The sequence below is a fragment of the Oncorhynchus keta genome, chromosome 2 (assembly GCF_023373465.1).
Source record: "Oncorhynchus keta strain PuntledgeMale-10-30-2019 chromosome 2, Oket_V2, whole genome shotgun sequence".
NCBI classification, from domain to species: Eukaryota; Metazoa; Chordata; class Actinopteri; order Salmoniformes; family Salmonidae; genus Oncorhynchus; species Oncorhynchus keta.
Window position 1 is genome coordinate 35,322,641 of NC_068422.1, and position 17,806 is coordinate 35,340,446.

At 43.3% G+C, this 17,806-nt stretch overlaps 2 protein-coding genes across 8 annotated transcripts; one reads left to right on the forward strand and one right to left on the reverse strand.

The window, feature by feature from the left end:
- Positions 1 to 1,940: 1,940 nt before the first annotated feature.
- LOC118361700 (uncharacterized) lies at positions 1,941 to 6,622 on the forward strand. The gene is made up of 5 exons (XM_035741849.2): positions 1,941 to 2,233; positions 2,747 to 2,878; positions 3,055 to 3,265; positions 4,064 to 4,361; positions 4,506 to 6,622. Exons 1-5 carry the CDS (start codon positions 2,217 to 2,219, stop codon positions 4,907 to 4,909), a joined length of 1,062 nt encoding a protein of 353 aa, XP_035597742.1. The 5' UTR covers positions 1,941 to 2,216; the 3' UTR covers positions 4,910 to 6,622.
- ecd (ecdysoneless homolog (Drosophila)) lies at positions 5,496 to 17,734 on the reverse strand. 7 transcript variants are annotated; one of them, XM_052475919.1, is made up of 16 exons: positions 17,583 to 17,706; positions 15,202 to 15,355; positions 15,016 to 15,106; positions 14,545 to 14,770; positions 14,313 to 14,430; positions 14,129 to 14,216; positions 13,775 to 13,953; positions 13,397 to 13,589; positions 12,953 to 13,081; positions 12,724 to 12,849; positions 12,130 to 12,215; positions 11,508 to 11,617; positions 10,987 to 11,206; positions 10,746 to 10,813; positions 7,845 to 8,032; positions 5,496 to 7,710 (listed from the first exon to the last, which is right to left on the reverse strand). In XM_052475919.1, exons 3-16 carry the CDS (start codon positions 15,034 to 15,036, stop codon positions 7,495 to 7,497), a joined length of 1,968 nt encoding a protein of 655 aa, XP_052331879.1. In that variant the 5' UTR covers positions 15,037 to 15,106; positions 15,202 to 15,355; positions 17,583 to 17,706; the 3' UTR covers positions 5,496 to 7,494. The 7 variants fall into 7 exon arrangements, with proteins under 7 accessions (XP_052331879.1, XP_035651959.2, XP_052331886.1 ...); XM_035796066.2 differs by having other exon boundaries at positions 5,496 to 7,707; positions 17,583 to 17,704; XM_052475926.1 differs by lacking the exon at positions 15,202 to 15,355 and adding an exon at positions 15,402 to 15,455 and having other exon boundaries at positions 17,583 to 17,700.
- Positions 17,735 to 17,806: the final 72 nt, after the last annotated feature.

Consider the following 17,806-nt stretch of genomic DNA (forward strand, 5'->3'; position numbering starts at 1 on the left):
TACTAAACAGTATGGTATGTCACATTTGCAGAGGATGGATACAAATGCAGAGGATGGAGCAGACAAATGCATTGTTTATTTAAAAATGAAAGTCAAAGATAGACCTAACAGTACTTCCATACAATATGTAAAGCATTCATGACAAAGTTGTATGTGCTTTTACCACTAGGCTACATATACTGTGAGCTCTATAAGCATAAAACCATGACCAAGCCAAGCTATTTTTATAACGTGTCAATAACATGTTTACAATTATCTACAATGTGGCCCACAGGTATTTTCCAAATGGCTTCAAGGCATACGACTGTATCCTGGATAGATGACCAGCTGACATGCATGGGTTAAAACCTCTGATTTTCTGAAACCACAACCGCCTCTCCTCTCAGGGATCAAATCACTCCTTCCTATGACCACCTCTGGGTGATCTATTTAGGCAATAAGGACCGAGGAAGGTGTGGTATATGGCCAATGTAACACGACTAAGGGTTGTTCTTAGGCACGATGCAAAGTGGCCATATATCACAAACCCCCAAGGAGCCTTATTGCTATTATAAACGGGTTACCAACGTAATTAGAGAAGCAAAACAATATGTCATACCTCTGGTATACGGTCTGACATACCACGGCTTTAAGCCCATCACAATTCAGGGCTCAAACCACCCCGTTTGTAATTACATATGGATCACTCATTTAAGACACTAACAGCCTACAGACAGTAGGCAATTAAGGTCACAGTAATGAAAACTTAGGACACTCAAGAGGCCTTTCTACTGACTCTGAAAAACACAAAGAAAGATGCCCAGGGTCCATGCTCATCTGCATGAACGTGCCTTTGTCATGCTGCAAGGAGCCATGACGACTGCAGATTTGATCAGGTCAATAAATTGCAATGTCCGTACTGTGAGACGCCTAAGACAGCGCTACAGGAAGACAGGACGGACAGCTGATCATCCTCGCAGTGGCAGACCACGTGTAACAACACCTGCACAAGATTGGTACATCTGAACATCACACCTGCAGGACAGGTACAGGATGGCAACAACAACTGCCTGAGTTTACACCAGGAATGTACAATCCCTCCATCAGTGCTCAGACTGTCCGCAATAGGCTGAGAGAGGCAGTACTGAGGGTTTGTAGGCCTGTTGTAAGGCAGGTCCTCACCAGACATCACCGGCAACAATGTCGCCTATGGGCACAAACCCACCGTCACTGGACCAGACAAGAGTGGCAAAAAGTGCTCTTCACTGACGAGTCGTGGTTTTGTCTCACCAGGGGTGATAGTCGGAGGGTCCGTCATGGTCTGGGGCGGTGTGTCACAGCATCATCGGACTGAGCTTGTTGTCAATGCAGGCAATCTCAACGCTGTGTGTTAGAGGGAAGACATCCTCCTCCCTCATGTGGTACCCTTCCTGCAGGCTCATCCTGACATGACCCTCCAGCATGACAATGCCAGCAGGAATGTCATTGTTCTGCCATGGCCAGCGAAGAGCCCGGATCTAAATCCCATTGAGCACGTCTGGGACCTGTTGGATCGGAGGGTGAGGGCTAGGGCTATTCCCCCCAGAAATGTCCGGGAACTTGCAGGTGCCTTGGTGGAAGTGTGGGGTAACATCTCAAAGCAAGAACTGGCAAATCTGGTCCAGTCCATGAGGGGGAGATGCACTGCAGAACTTAATGCAGCTGGTGGCCACACTAGATACTACTGTTACTTTTGATTTTGACCCCCCCTTTGTTAAGGGACACTTTATTCCATTTCTGTTAGTCACATGTCCGTGGAACTTGTTCAGTTTCTGTCTCAGTTGTTGAAACTTATGGTCATACAAATATTTACACATGTTACGTTTGCTGAACATAAACACAGTTGACAGTGAGAGGACATTTCTTTTTCTGCTGAGTTTATAACAGGTGAGGTTAAAGTCCATCTAGATGTCAATAACTGTGTGCTTAGAGTTCGTGAAGGCTCACATGGAAAATGCATTCCGCTCAGGTCATTGGCCATCAGACGCTCAATACTGAGAACATAGAAAGGGAACTCTTTTAAACCTGTTTGATAAGGAACATGTATCTGTGGTCAATATAACCACATAAACCTGTTTCATCCGTGGATATTGGTTGGAGAGGAGAAGGAGACGAGGGACATACATTTTTCTTATGGAGTTTTGTCTGAGTAAATATAGGGTATAGTCCACTTGAAGAGTTTGGGAACCCTGTTTTAAATGACTAAAATGTCAAGGTAATTGTTTTACATACAGATCTCATATTACTGTATTGAATTATCATTTGTTATATATTTGTCACAAATGTGTCATTTATGTAGTTCTTTATTAAAAATGTAGTTATGTTACATTTGACAGTGTAAAACCTAGCAGTACTATTTATATATCTGAGACTGAGGCAGATATAGCAAAAATAACAACCCCATGTCATTAGATGATAACAAATAACAACCCCATGTCATTAGATGATAACAAATAACAACCCCATGTCATTAGATGATAACAAATAACAACCCCATGTCATTAGATGATAACAAATAACAACCCCATGTCATTAAACACCAAGATCTTTCATAATTTCTTTAAAACAATTAAAGCTAATTTCAGAAAATGTATTTATGGCGTTTTGGAATGTATCGTTTTGTCATAGTGTTTTGTCAGTTACAAAGACAGAAAGCCCAAGATAAATTAATAAAGAAATGTTAATGTGATTTATGTCATGGAAGTGATTGGTGGCGCCCATTTTTTAGGGAGTGGAGGAACGATGGCTCTCTACCTCCATTACCTGATGCAGTCGAGGGGTTGATGAAAGGCAGTTGGAATATGAGGATGGACCCCAGGGATACCTACCCTACTACCAGGGGCTGTCTCCGGACAGAATGGTATTCACATGTTTTCTATAATAGTAGATAATAGATTAATAGTACTTAATTGTAGAGACATGAGATATATGCAGTTCATTGCAGTGTATTTCAATTCATTTAAATGTTTCTATCAATAGTCTCCTGAAGTAAACTCCTCCTGTATTACTCTCTACGCCATTGTGTTCCCTGAACAGTCCTTGGTGGATGAGATGGAAGAGGAGTGCTAGTATACTGAGGAGGTTTTTGCCTGATGTATGGAAGCCTCTAGTGCCATTACTCAGCTATGGTGCCACCCTATTGGTCATGGTGTTGTATGCCCTGGCAGATCGGCTCCGCAGCTTTGTTGCTGATATCTTCATTCCCCAGTACCACTACCAGTTTGCTGTACCAATCACATTTGTCCAGGTAGGGCACGGTTTGCTCAGGGTTACTATAAGAATAATCTGTGTCGGGTTTTGAGTTGTGGTGTTTGGATTTTGCATGAGCCATCAATGTTTTTAATCATCATTAGGCCTTTGCTAAGTGGTAACTTTTAGAAATAATAATGATCAGAATTATTGTAAAGTTATCTTCAGCCGGCTGGTGTGCGACTGTAACAAAGCTGGTTTGACTTTGGATAGCCTATCTATGGGGCTAGTTAGGGACCGTCAATAAATTACACAATGTAAATGCGAAAATATTTTCATGTTGCAGACATTTTAGTTGTTCTACAAGTAGTTCTACAATCTGTAGTTGGTTTGAGATTAATATATGAAATTGGGAGCTATTGACATTTTAAGATATTGTTCCACGTACATTGTGTAATTTACTGATGGTCCCTAACTAGCCACATAGGGATATCAAATGTCAAACCAAATTGTAATGCCCATTGTCGATCTGGTCGCATGCAGCTGTGTTCCCAATTGAGGATTGCTTGGGTGCTGCTGGCTGTGGGCATGTGGGCTTGACTGAAATTAACCCAACCCAAGGAAAACTGTTACGGAACCCTCATTATGTGACGTACGATCATCTCGCAAATCTCAGTTTTGGATGAGACGGACTATGACCACTTATTTACAATTCATAGTCAATTTTGACACTAGAATAAATGTTTGATTTATCGATGCCAAATAGGGCATTTTCAAAAGGAGAAGTTGGTTTTTAGGGGCAGTTGCTCTTTAAAATGGCTAATGTTTGCCTGTGTTTATGGCATGTCTTTCCCAGGTGCTGGTGACTCTGCTATACTTGCTGCTCCTCCATGCCATGGGCCTGGCACCACTGAAGCCCTACTCTTTGTCTCTGGGTGAACGCCTGCTGGTGCCTTCTGTCTGTGGCAGTGCCCAAACTGTGCTGGGTGTGTGGGCAGAGGCCAGTGCCCACTCCGGCATGTACACCCTCACCATGCGCCTGCTGCCCCTGCTCTGTGTGGGCTGGAGTCACGGCCTGCGGCTGGCAGTACCGCCATCAGTCCACCTAACAGGCCTTATCACGGTCATCACTTTCACCTCCGTCACTATCACAGGTAAATGCATTTATAGTGATTAGCTTGAGGGGAAAGTCAGTGGGGGAGGTTTGTGGGAAATCTTAATAGTCTCATAAAATTGATGGTGTTGGTGTGTCAATCATCAGTTGTGTCAGTACACTAACTTACGCCTTCTCTTTGCAGTGTCTCAGGGTCTCCCGTCAGTGGAGTTTCTGGAGTGTCTCTACGCCCCGCTGGCCCTCCTTCTCCACAGCCTTTCTCTGACCTGGCTGGCCAAGGTGGCTGAGACCGAGCACCGGCACCACAGCAGCTCCCATACCTCGCCTTTTGACCTGTACTTCACCCTGATGGTGAACCAGAGCCTGGTGCTTGGCTTCCTGTGCCTGCTGCACCCAGAGAGCCCCCGGGCACTGGGCGAGGGTAGCTGGCACAGCCTGCTCTTCATGGGCTACCTGCTGGCAATACTGCTGCTGGGAGCTCTACAGCACCTCTTGGTGGACATGGCCTCTCTGACCGTCTCTCCGCTGGCTGCAGCGCTACTCCACACGGCACACGGATTAACAAGACCGTTGTACAGCCTGTTGTAGATGATCCAACATGGAGGAGGATGAAGTTGACTCTAGAGACTATTCAGAAGTCAGTTGCCTCCCTCAAATCAGATTGCATTTGTCACATACACATGGTTAGCAGATGTTAATGCGAGTGTAGCAAAATGCTTGTGGTTCTGGTTCCGACAGCGCAATAATATCTAACAATTCCCCAACATCTACCTAATACACACAAATCTAAAAAGGGTTGAATGAGAATATGTACATATGGATGAGCGATGGCCGAGCGGCATAGGCAAGACGCAATAGATGGTATAAAATACAGTATATACATATTACATTACATATAAACATTATTAATGTGGCATTGTTTAAAGTGACTAGTGATCCATTTGTAAAAGTGGCCAGTGATAGGGTCTCCATGTAGGCAGCAGCCTCTGAGTTAGTAATTGCTTTTAAGCAGTCTGATGGCCTTGAGATAGAAGCTGTTTTTCAGTCTCTCAGTCCCAGCTTTGATGCACCTGTACTGACGTTGCCTTCTGGATGGTAGTAGTGTGAACAGGCAGTGGCTCGGGTGGTTATTGTCCTTGATCTTTTTTGCCTTCCTGTGACATCGGGTGCTATAGTTGTCATGGAGGGCAGGTAGTTTGCCCCCGGTGATGCGTTGTGCAGACCACACCACCCTCTGTAGAGCCTTGCAGTTGAGGGTGGAGCAGTTGCTGTACCAGGCTGTGATACAGCCTGACAGGATGCTCACGATTGTGGATCTGTAAAAGTTAATGGTTAAAGGGAGGATTTGGTAAGGATAATCTTTTTCTAGATCTGTCTATGGTCAACTTCTACCAGTAGAAGGATAGTTGTACTACAGAGCAGTATTATTCACTCTATAGTACAAAGTCTTCAACTCCCTAGGTGCAGCGCTTTAATTACCAGCGCTGTGTTCCTTCTTATCCTATATATCATACTTACTACTGAACCTATATAAAATTGTTTGAAAAGGCACTCAATATGTAGGGAGACTGGATAAAATCTTTGCACTGGATTATCAACCATACAGAAATTATCCAACTGGGAATATGTCATAAGGCTGCTACTTTAGAGTGGTGTAATTGATAAACTAAATAATAAGCATTACAGTTCAAGTGTTAACCGATTAAGATACTGTCTACCTCAAGGTTTTTCAATTCCCCACATGCAACAATAAAAGTTAACAGTAGCTAGGTTTCCATCCAATCATGTGAATATATGCATAAAGAACCAACTTGTTGGGGATAATATAACATATGCCATTTAGCAGAAGCTTTCAGCCAAAGCAACTTAGTCATGCGTGTATAGGTTTTACATATGGACGGTCACGGGAATCAAACCCACTACCCTGGCGTTACAAGCACTACCAACTGAGCTACAAAAGACAAATGATAAAAAGCAAGCACATGATGACCATCAAATTACTAGAATAATCTTGAACTTTATAAGGTAAATGTCAGCCATTTCGGTCTGGGAGTTGGTCAACCATGGTTTGCCAGTGCTATAAGATAGTGTAAAATAATGCATTTGAAGAATGTATATGCACTGTATGTTTGATAGCTAGCCATCCAAATTTAGAGGAATGATTCCATGCATTTTTTCCAACTGCCAATATTCAATTCAAACAACAGTCAATCCACTGACATACAATACACTGGCTGAAATCAGTTAAAAGGACTTTTGTAAATTCATGTAGATATACCGAATAAAAACCAGTTCAATGTGCATTTTCTACTCTACCCATTGTCACAAACTGTTGCATTAAATAGCAACAGTTAAGTTACATAAAACACTAGCTAATATCTCACATATACAGTGCGAGATTGTTATTTGTCAAATAGAATATCTATTGGAAAGCCGAAGCAAACTCATCACCGTACACTTTCCCACCCTGTGATTTTATAACATCTTTAACCTAATAAAATGCTAAGTTTACGAGTCGTAGTGAGACGACCACACAACTCATCTTCGTGTGACTCCAGGTTTACGTTAAATCATTATTTGTGCATAAAGGTGTTTCCATCACCATTTTCCTAATAATTAATGTTACTGACAAAAATCTCACCTTGTCTAGAATATTGTTGACATTTGGAAATTTCACTGAAAAATTTGCTGTCGTTTCCATCAGACCTGTCCTGACTTTATCCGACATGTGCATTTTGGTTAATATTTAAACAATGTAATTCCAATAAAGGCACAGGGTAAGTGAAGTGTGGTTTTAAGGCAGTGAAAATAATTTAGAAAGTAGTTACACATTTTGTCCCACAAAAGTAATAGCTTTATTAATTTGACTATTTCATGTATTATAAGTGCTGTAAAAAAAAAAAAAAAGATACAAAAAAAACACATTTAAGACAGTCAGAATCAGACTAATATATCCAACAGGGATACAAGTGTCTCTGTTAGAATCAAAGTTTTAGGGTTACAGTTAACTTTTAGATCTTGTAATTCTGAATGCAAACATGATTCAATTGTCAAACCCCTATCCTGATGATCAATATGATTCTGGCCCAGTGTACTCTGAGCCAGGAGTTTAAAGTCCTGTGCATCCTGGCTGTGCAGACAGTAAGATATGGGCACGAGGTCATAATGAAAAGTCAGTTTTTTGGGGGTTCATGAACGGTCAGTATTGGGGGCAGGTGGATGCCAAGACTGTGCAGCAGGTTAGAGGCAGGCCCAGCCAGCCCTGCCTGGGAGCTCAGAGACTCCAGGAGGTTAGTGACCAGGTTAAGGTCTATGTTCAGGGGCTGGATCTCCTCTTCATCCCCACCCAGCAGATCCTCCTGGCCGGGGCCTGCTTTACTAGTGTCCTGCTTGAACCATAGAATAAAATTATTATTTAACATATTTCTATGCAACTAATTCAACTCATGCAGCCTCTCTCAAATAACTCTTTACATAGTTTGCACACAGCCACAAGTAATAAATATCCACAACTCGGACTTGCCTGCTGGTTGAAGCTCTGTCCGATGTTTGTGCCCATAAGCTCATGGTCCATCTCATCCATGTACTTCCTAAGATCTTCCAAAGCTTCTGGTCCTACTCCTAGCGGTCCAGTAGGACCCTTCACTCTATCATCATCATCATCATCATCGTCATCTAGGTCGTCTGAGTCCAACTCCTCATCCTTAGCCCCTGAAATATTTACATAGCAGATAGTTGAAAAGTACAGACTAGACAGGTCCCGACATTATGCAGCAGGTTAATCAATAACTAGGGTAAAGGCCGGGCCTGTCTTTTTTTAATCCATAACTAGGGTAAGGGCAGGGCTCGGGTATCACTAACATTTTGAAGCGAAACCATTTGCCCATATACTCTGTGCAGTACAAGCATATCAAATAAAATGTTATTGGTCACCACATATTTAGCCGTTATTGCGGATGTAGCGAAATGCTTCTGTTCCTATCTCCAACAGTGCAGTAGCATCTAACAATTCAAACAAATATAAAAATAATGGAATTAAGAAACAAATATTAGGACGAGCAATATCAGAGTGGCTTTGACTAAAATACAGTACATACACATGAGATGAGTAAAGCAGTATGTAAACATTAAAGTTTTTGTATAAATGGCAGCAGCCCTTAAAGTGCAGGGTTGAGTAGCGGCTTGTGACAGCAATTTAACAGTTTGAAGGACTTGATAGAAGCCGTTTCTCAGTCTCTTGGTCCCAGCTTGATGCATCTGGGGCGGCAGGTAGCCTAGTGGTTAGAGCCAGTAACCAAAAGTTTGCTGGATCGAATCACCGAGCTGACAAGGTAAAAATCTGTCCTTCTGCCCCTGAACAAGGCAGTTAACCAACAGTTCCTAGGCAGTCATTGTAAATAATAATTTTTTCTTACCCGACTTACCTAGTTAAAGTTTAAAATATATATATTTGATCTTAAACTGTACTGACCTCTGCTTCTGAATGACAGGCCGTGGCTCGGATGGTTGATGTACTTGATCTTTTTGGCCTTCCTGTGATATCGGGTGCTGTACGTGGCCTGGAGGGCATGAAGTGTGCCCACGGTGATGCGTTTGGTAGACAACACGATCGCGGGAAGTGCAGTTGTCATACCAGGCTGTGATACAGCCCAGGATCGAGCACGATGGGACAAGGACAAACCCTTCCCTAACCCGGACTATGTTGGGCCAATTGTGCCAGGTAAGTGCCAGGTAAGTTGACTGAGAACATGTTGTCATTTACAGCAACGACCTGGGGAATAGTTACAGGGTAGAGGGGGATGAATGAGCCAATCGTAAACTGGAAATTATTAGGTGACCATGATGGTTTGAGGGCCATTTCAGAGTGGGAATTTAGCCAGGACACCGGGGTTAACACCCCTACTCTTACGATAAGTGCCATGGAATCTTTAATGACCTCAGTCAGGACACCTGTTTAACATCCCGTCCGAAAGACAGCACCCTACACAGGGCAGTGTCCCATTTTGTTTAAGACCAGAGGTAAGAGTGCCTCCTACTGGCCCTCCAACACCACTTCCAGCAGCATCTGGTCTCCCATCCAGGGACTGACCAGGACCAACCCTGCTTAGCGGCCAGCTGCGACAAAGCTCGGGATCTAACCCGAGATCCCATTACAGGATCTGTAGTGACGCCTCAAGCACTGATGCAGTGCCTTAGGCGGCTGCGCCACTAGGGAGTCACTCAACTGTGCATCTGTAAAAGTTGTGTCTTAGGAGGCTATAGAAAATTGTTTTGGCCCCTGAGATTGAAGAAGCGCTGCTGCGACATGGATAGGGGCTTGCTCCCTCTGCTGTTTCCTGAAGTCCACGATCAGCTCGTTCGTTTTGTTGACATTGAGGTGGCCTCGTCCATTGCTGGTAATCAGGCCTACTACTGTTGTGTCGTCTGCAAACTTGATTGAGTTGGAGGCGTGCATGGCCATGCAGTTAACAGGTGAACAAGGAGTACAGAAAGGGGCTGAGTGGAGGTGTTGTTTCCTACCTTCACCACCTAGGGGCGGCCCATCAGGAAGTCCAGGACCTAGTTGCACAGTGCGGGGTTCAGACCCAGGGCCCCAAGCTTAATAATGAGCTTGGAAGGTACTATGGTGTTGAAGGCCAATGAACAGCATTCTTACGTAGGTATTCCTCTTGTCCAGATGAGGGCAATGTGATTGCATCATCTGTGGATCTATTGGGGTAGTAAGCAAATTGAAGTGGGTTTAGGGTGTCAGGTAAGGTGGAAGGGATATGATCCTTAAATTGCCTCAAAGGACTTTATGATCACAGAAGTGAGTGCAAACTCTTATTTTCAATGATGGCCTAGGAACAGTGGGTTAACTGCCTGTTCAGGGGCAGAGCGACAGATTTGTACCTTGTCAGCTAGGGGATTTGAACTTGCAACCTTCCGGTTACTAGTCCAACGCTCTAACCACTAGACTACCCTGCCGCCCCAGGGTAATTTAGTTAAATTACCTTTGCTTTCTTGTGTAAAGGAACAATGCTCGACAGCTTGAAGCAAGTGGGAACAGCAGACTGGGATAGGGAGAGATTGAATATGTCCTTAAACACTCCAGCCAGCTGGTCTGCGCAGAGGACGCAGCTGGGTATGCAGTCTGAGCCAGTAGCCTTGCGGGGGGTTAACACACTCACCACGCTCGTCTTACTCACATCGGCCACAGGGAACAAGAGCCCACAGTCCTTGGGAGTGGGCCGCGTTGGTGGCACTGTTATCTTCAAAGCGGGTGAAGGGGTTAAGCTTGTCCGGGAACAAGACAGTGTTTAAAGCCAGCTCTGGCTTTAAACTCATACCTGTGCAGGGCTCTAACGCAGGCCACCATCTTCAAGCTAGTTCTACTGTGACATATGAGAGTTCATAAAAAAGTAGCCCTTATTCAACTACATACCCAGTAGTCTGTCCAGTGCACCAGCCATGGATTCTGGATCAAAACTGAACGGCTCATTTGAATGGGACCTATAATAAACAAAGTCAAATTACACATATACACACACCTGAATACCCATTACAGTCAGCTAGCGTACATTAACGTTCTATACCGTATTATTGCATAGCCCTTTACGTGGGAAGCTAACTGCTAAGTAGAACAGTGTGGACAGACAGTGAATCAGCCACTCAGTCAGTCTAACCAGGGTAGTTCTGCCCCCTCGTGTGAAGACATGGCGTTGATGAAGTTCTTCATGCCCTGGGTTACAGCCACCAGGCTGTAGCTGCCCTCCTCCTCCCCTTTCTCACTCCTTCCTCCCTGCGTATGTTTGGTCAGGCTGGGCTCGGAGCCACCCAACCCCACTCCACTCCCCTCCAACAGATGCTCCAGCTCCTGGGCTGAAATATCCAGCCAACCTTCACCTGGACATGGGGGGAATAAGAGAAAAATCAGTGTTGTCATCAAGCTCATTCTAGCTTATCTTTATGGAAACAGCTTCTTTGTTCTGTTTACTTCATGGGTATGTTCACTACAGGCTGATCCCTTCCCCTAATCAGCAGTCCTAACGACTGATTTTATCTAACATGAAAGCCAGCATGATACTTTGTGGTGTGAACATATCAGTTCAGTGAGTGAGATATAATAAAAGTAACTTCACACAATGCGCCTGTGCTGGTACAAGACTGACTGTTGTACTATAGTAAAGTGAGGTGTTGTACTCACTATCCTCTGGGGGTAGATGGGCCTCCCGTTTACTCAGCTCATCCAGGTTGTAGGGAGCACAGCTCTGTAATAGCTGAAGAACCTCCTCAGCTGGGGCCCTGCCACCTGAGCTACAAACACACAGGATAGTGTATTCAGTGTTTTCCCTATATGCATTTAGCAGTGATGCACTGCTAAAGCATTTGTGTAAACTTAAATGACTAAAACCAGGTAGAAAAGCTAATGGAGCAATACATTTTTCAATAAGATTCTCTTTAAGAATTAACAAAATCACCAAAATAAAAACTAGACAGTCAGGGAGAATATGAAATTCCCTAAATGTCATGGAGTCCATATTGATTTGGTCCTGCTTGAGTCACTCAGATGGCTTATGCCATGTAAAAATGCACATAATTGTTAGGAAATTAGCTTTACAACTGAAAATTCTCAGCCCCATGACAAAATGTAGAATTGCAAGAATTTGTGTTTGAAACCCCACTTTTTTTCTCTCTGCCCCATGGTAAAATTGCACGAAATTAGCTTTAACAGTTAAATTTGTCTCTGCAACTAAGAGGGCCTGTTAAACCACGTCATTGAAAATACCACACATGTACCTACACACACACAAGCTGAGAGCACTCACCTGTGTGTTGGGGTGATTGACTGCTTAAAGAAGTTCTCTGCTGAGGTCATCAGTTTTCTGTAATGTACAGAGCCCTCCAGCTCCCCCTGCCACAGACAATAATGTCACCAAAAGGTATAACACTATGGAATCACTGACAATTGCAATGCTAACAGTACAACACTGCTATCCTCACTGAAACGCGAAATAGAGGATTCAAGAGCTTCTCCCTCCCACCCCCTCTTACTGGTTAACTAGCAACAGAGATTAGCAGTCTCACAATCTAAACAATTCTGAAATAATTATTTACTTTTGCTTGCAAGATTGTCATCTTTTTTCTCTCTTACTAACCAATAGAAAAATCGAAACTCTTGAACATGTGTAATCAGTTCACTGGGTTAACGATCACTTGAAGCAGTTGTACATGCTGTCAAGATTACAGCGGTTTAATAACTCAAGTTCATTGGTACAAAACCGATGAGCTAGTTAGTGTCTGTTAAATCTTATATCATATAAAATAAATATTACATAAAAATGTGACATATACACATACACCAAATATATGCAAGCCTTGAGCCAATCACCCTTTCTGTCAGAGGCAGAGTAATGACTCACTCTGAAATAACCATTCTTCTTCAGACTGTTCAGAAATCCTTTCCACAAGGGGTTACAACTGATGGGAGCATCAGGCACCGATGATGGCTGTCTGCATTTGGAGCACAGGATTTCAAAGCCATGGGCCTGGGAAGGTCAGAGACAAGAATAACTAAGAACTACACAATAAATAATTTCCCTAAGTAGTCTAAGAAATATCAATATTGTTAGTGGGTGGGGGTGAACTCACCAGTTTCATGCCCAGCTCGTGGGCACGGTACTGGGGGTGGGACCGGGCAGGCAGGGTGAACCCACTCCTCCGGTCGGGGGTGAAATTCTGCTGCTGCATTTGGGCGTACAGGCAACGGGTGAATGTCACCTGGAAAGACACGTAGGCAACATCTAAATACAGCACTAATATACCAAAACTACACTGCATAACACACAATGCAGTTGTGTTGTAATGATACCAATACCCAGACTACCAGGAAGTAAAGGAACAAAAACAGCCTTGTGTTGCCAACCAGAGACACATTTGTATATTTCGCAAGCAATGGCAAGCAATATTTTACAAAAGCAGGTTTTAAAGGACCATAGAGTTTTGGCTGTGTAGTGGTCTTTTTTTGCCAAGGAAAATCTGGTAACACTAAAATGCATACACCCGTCAACAAGTAAAAAGGCAACTTATGTGTACAGAGGTTAGGACTCGTGTGTCGGCGGGAAAGGTCCGGAACGTCCGACAGGCCTGTAGATCTACTGGATCTCTCAGGTAGAAAGCTGACACTGCCGGGGCAACCAGGTCTGGTCGCTGTGCCAACACTGTAGCGATGCCCGCAGGCAGGAAGCAGTGAGCATGGTGAAGGTTTGCCTGGATCTTCTCTGGATATCTGTGAAGCCAGATACACCCACTCACGGTCATTATGACAGTAGGCTTGAATGTGTGGCTAGACATACACAAATCTATATACCCTTAAATATGCATTTCTGAGCAATCATAACACCAAAAACTACCATCAAACAGATACCTTACAATCCCTTCAAGTCATAGCGTTGTTTCCGCTGCTTCACTCACCCCGCCAGTCTTTTCCCCAGGGCAGTGCGGATCTTGGGGCTTGCGAGACAGGCCTGTGTGTGGGATGACAGCAGTGCCAGAGCCTGGGTCACACTGGGCACTGCATCTCTGGGCAGGCCAACATCACCAGAGCGGGAGGGACAAGGCAGGATGTACAGCTCACCTCTGTGGAGGAACACCTAGCAGACCAGAACCAGAGAAACACACAGATTGAAAGAGACCTACAGAGAGAGAGACCGGAGTGAGCAAGATATGATATGCACCTCCAGAGACAACAAACAAAGGGATAGTCAGGTATGTGAAGCGATGTACAGAGAGTGATAAACAGATCGTAGTCAGAGGTAGAGATCTTACTCTGTTTTCACTGCTCTCTGGATTCAACCACTTTGGAAGATAGTCTGCTGCTTCAATCAGAAGGAACTCCCCATCATTGTCCTCTAACCTGTATCAAGTTAAAGTAAATATCAGTAGGAAAGAACAAAAGAATTGAAACCAACTGGAAGTATTACAGGGCTTTGCAGACTGTGTTCCACTCTACCTGGCAGCAAGTTCAGGGAAGGCTTGTGTGATTTGGAGGAGGAGGTATACGATGAACCACTCATCCTCCACACTGTCCCCAAACACAGTGCTACCTCCAATGTGTGCAGGAACTCCCCCTGCAGGTACAATCAAGACACCACCATTCAATCAGTCAAAGGTTGAAATTAATTAATATAACAAATACTTAACCTTCAACAATATTTGTATCCAGATCAGGACAAGTACCGTACCTTTCTCAGTGTGGTACTTGAGGTTGAATGGCTGCTGTTGCCAGATATGCCGCATAAGGAGAGGTGCAACCTTGGCCAAAATCTCCTCCACTAGGTGTTGCAGACATAGTTCGTCAGCCTGTGTGTCTGAGAGGTTTGGCTGAACCAAGAAGAGATCGTACTGGACCATGTCCTCTTGCATGGCTGTTCTCCTCAGTAGGTCCATAGAGGGGATGGTTTGATGAACCTATGATATGAGCAATAACAAGAGAAGTGATGTTTCTTGACATTGATATCAGCAGAGACTGTTGTAGGTCAGGACATTCAGAAAGTAATCAGACCCCTTGACTTTCTCCACATTTTGTTACATTAGCCTCATTCTAAAATGTATAAAATACATTTTCCCCTCATCAATCTACACACAATATCCCATAATGACAAAGAGTAAACAGGTTTAGAATTTTTGCAAATGTATAAAAAAAACTGAAATACCTTATTTACATAAGTACTCATAGCAATGGGTCTGAGACTCGAGTTTTAACTTTAGGTGGATCCTTTTTCCATTGACCATCCTTGAGATGTTCTATACAAATTCATAATAAAAAAGGACAATAATGAACCTTTATTTAAGTAGGCAAGTCAGTTAAGAACAAATTCTTATTTACAATGACTGCCTACCCCGGCCAAACCCGGTCGGCGCTGGGTAAATTGTGTGCCGCCCTATGGGACTCCCAATCACAGCCAGATGAGATACAGCCTGGATTTGAACTAGGGACTGCAGCGACGCACTGAAACGCAGTGCCTTAGACCACTGCGTCACTCGGGAGTCCACCTGTGGTAAATTTTTTATTTTTATTATTTTTTTATTTTTATTTTACCTTTATTTAACCAGGTAGGCTAGTTGAGAACAGGTTCTCATTTGCAACTGCGACCTGGCCAAGATAAAGCATAGCAGTGTGAACAGACAACAGAGTTACACATGGAGTAAACAATTAGCAAGTCAATAACACAGTAGAAAAAAATGGGCAGTCTATATACAATGTGTGCAAAAGGCATGAGGCATGAGGAGGTAGGCGAATAATACAATTTTGCAGATTAACACTGGAGTGATAAATGATCAGATGGTCATGTACAGGTAGAGATATTGGTGTGCAAAAGAGCAGGAAAGTAAATAAATAAAAACAGTATAAAAACAGTATGGGAATGAGGTAGGTGAAAATGGGTGAGCTACCTATAGACTATGTACAGCTGCAGCGAAATGTAGATGATTGGACATGATTTGCAAAGGCACAAACACACCTGTCTATACAAGGTCCCACAGTTGACACTGCATGTCACAGCAAAAACCAAGCCATGAAGTTGAAGTAGTTGTCCATAGAGCTCCGAGATAAAGATTGTGTCGAGGCACAGATCTAGAGAACGGTTCCAAAATATATCTACCTACATTCTTAAATGGAAGTAGTTTGCAACCACCAAGACCCTTCCTAGAGCTGGCCGCCAGGCCAAACTGAGCAATCAGGGGGGAAAGGGTCTTGGTCAGGTAGGTGACCAAGAACCTGACAGATCTCCTCTGTGGAAGTAGTTGTCCTTCTGGAAGGTTCTCCCATCTACAGCACTCCACCAATCAGGCCTGATGGTAGAGTGGCCAGACAGAAGCCACTCATCAGGAAAAGGCACGACAGCCCGTTTGGAGTTTGCAAAAAGGAACCTATAAGACGCTCAAACCATAAAACAAGAAATGATGGTCTGATGAAACCAATATTTAACACATTTGGCCAGAATGCCATAATCAAGTCTTGAGGAGACCTGGCACCATCATGAAGCATGGTTGTGCCAGCCTCATGCTGTGGGGATGCAAAGTAAAGAGAGATCCTTGATGAAAAGTGCACTCAAGACCTGGCCCAGCGAGAGCACAAATCAGTTTGTCACGTGCACCAAATACAACAGGTGTTACAGTGAAATGCTTACTTATAGGCTCCAACCAATAGTGAAAAAAGGTATTGGGGGAACAATAGGAAAGTAAAGAATACAACAGTAAAAAGACAGTGAAAATAACAGTAGTGAGGCTATATACAGTAGCGAGGCTACATACAGACACTGGTTAGTCAGGCTGATTGAGGTAGTGTGTACATATGGTTAAAATGACTATGCATACGAGTAGCGTAAGAGAGGGGTTGGGGGGTGGCACACAATGCAAATAGTCTGGGTATCCATTACCTGTTCAGGTGTCTTATGGCTTGGGGGTAAAAACTATTGAGAAGCCTTTTTGTCCTAGACATGGCACACCAGTACCGACTTGAACCCCCCTGTGCAGCAAAGCTTCCCATCCAACCTGACAGAATCTTCAGCGAAGAATGGGAGAAACTCCCCGAATACAGGTGTGCCAAGTTTATAGCGTCATTCCCAAGGAGACTCAAGGCTGTAATCGCTGTCAAACGTGCTTCAACGAAGTACTGAGTAAAGGGTCTGAATAATTATGTGAACGTGATCAGTTTATTATTTTTGTGCAAACATTTTTTTTTAAGAAAAAGGTTTTGCTTTTTCATTGAGGTAGTGTGGATTAAGAAAAAAACATTTAATCCATTTTAGAATAAAACTAACGTAACATGTGGAAAAAGTCAAGTGGTATGAATACTTTTGAGTGCACTGTATGTACAATGACATTTTAATGATAATTCAATTAGTTATAGGAAAATAAACTATTTAGCTCGTCCTATATCGATTAATGTACCGATTCGCTAACGTTAGCTAACTGTTAAAGTAAGCTCCAGGGTTCTAGTTTGGCCTCTGGAGACCTTGCTATCGTGGAATGATGTAATTAGGCCAGCTAGCTAAATGTTTGTTTATGTAACTGCAATTGATCACATGCCATCTAGATCGCTTGAAGTCTTCAATGTATAGGCCTAAACTACAAATTACAGGATATTTGCAAATGAAGTCATGACAATAAAAGTAAGCTAACTGGACTGATAGCTAGCTAGCTAACGCGATACCATACTAGTTAAAGTGTCTTTACCATGATAAATTCACGTTAGTGACAGTTCTGAGACCGGTATTACCTTGCCTTATTGTGTATCTGATGTAACGTTGGTCTTCAAGACGGAGTCCAATAAAATTACAATTAGTCGTGAAGCTTTGTCGTTCTCATGCTGTTTTTAAGACAGTTTTTGTCCTACCATTAATACATCTCGGCTATAAAACTAGTTTTACTATGGTTCCTATATGAAACGGATTTATCTCAGAAATAATTATTTACTGCTATGACAATGTGCTTTAAATGTTA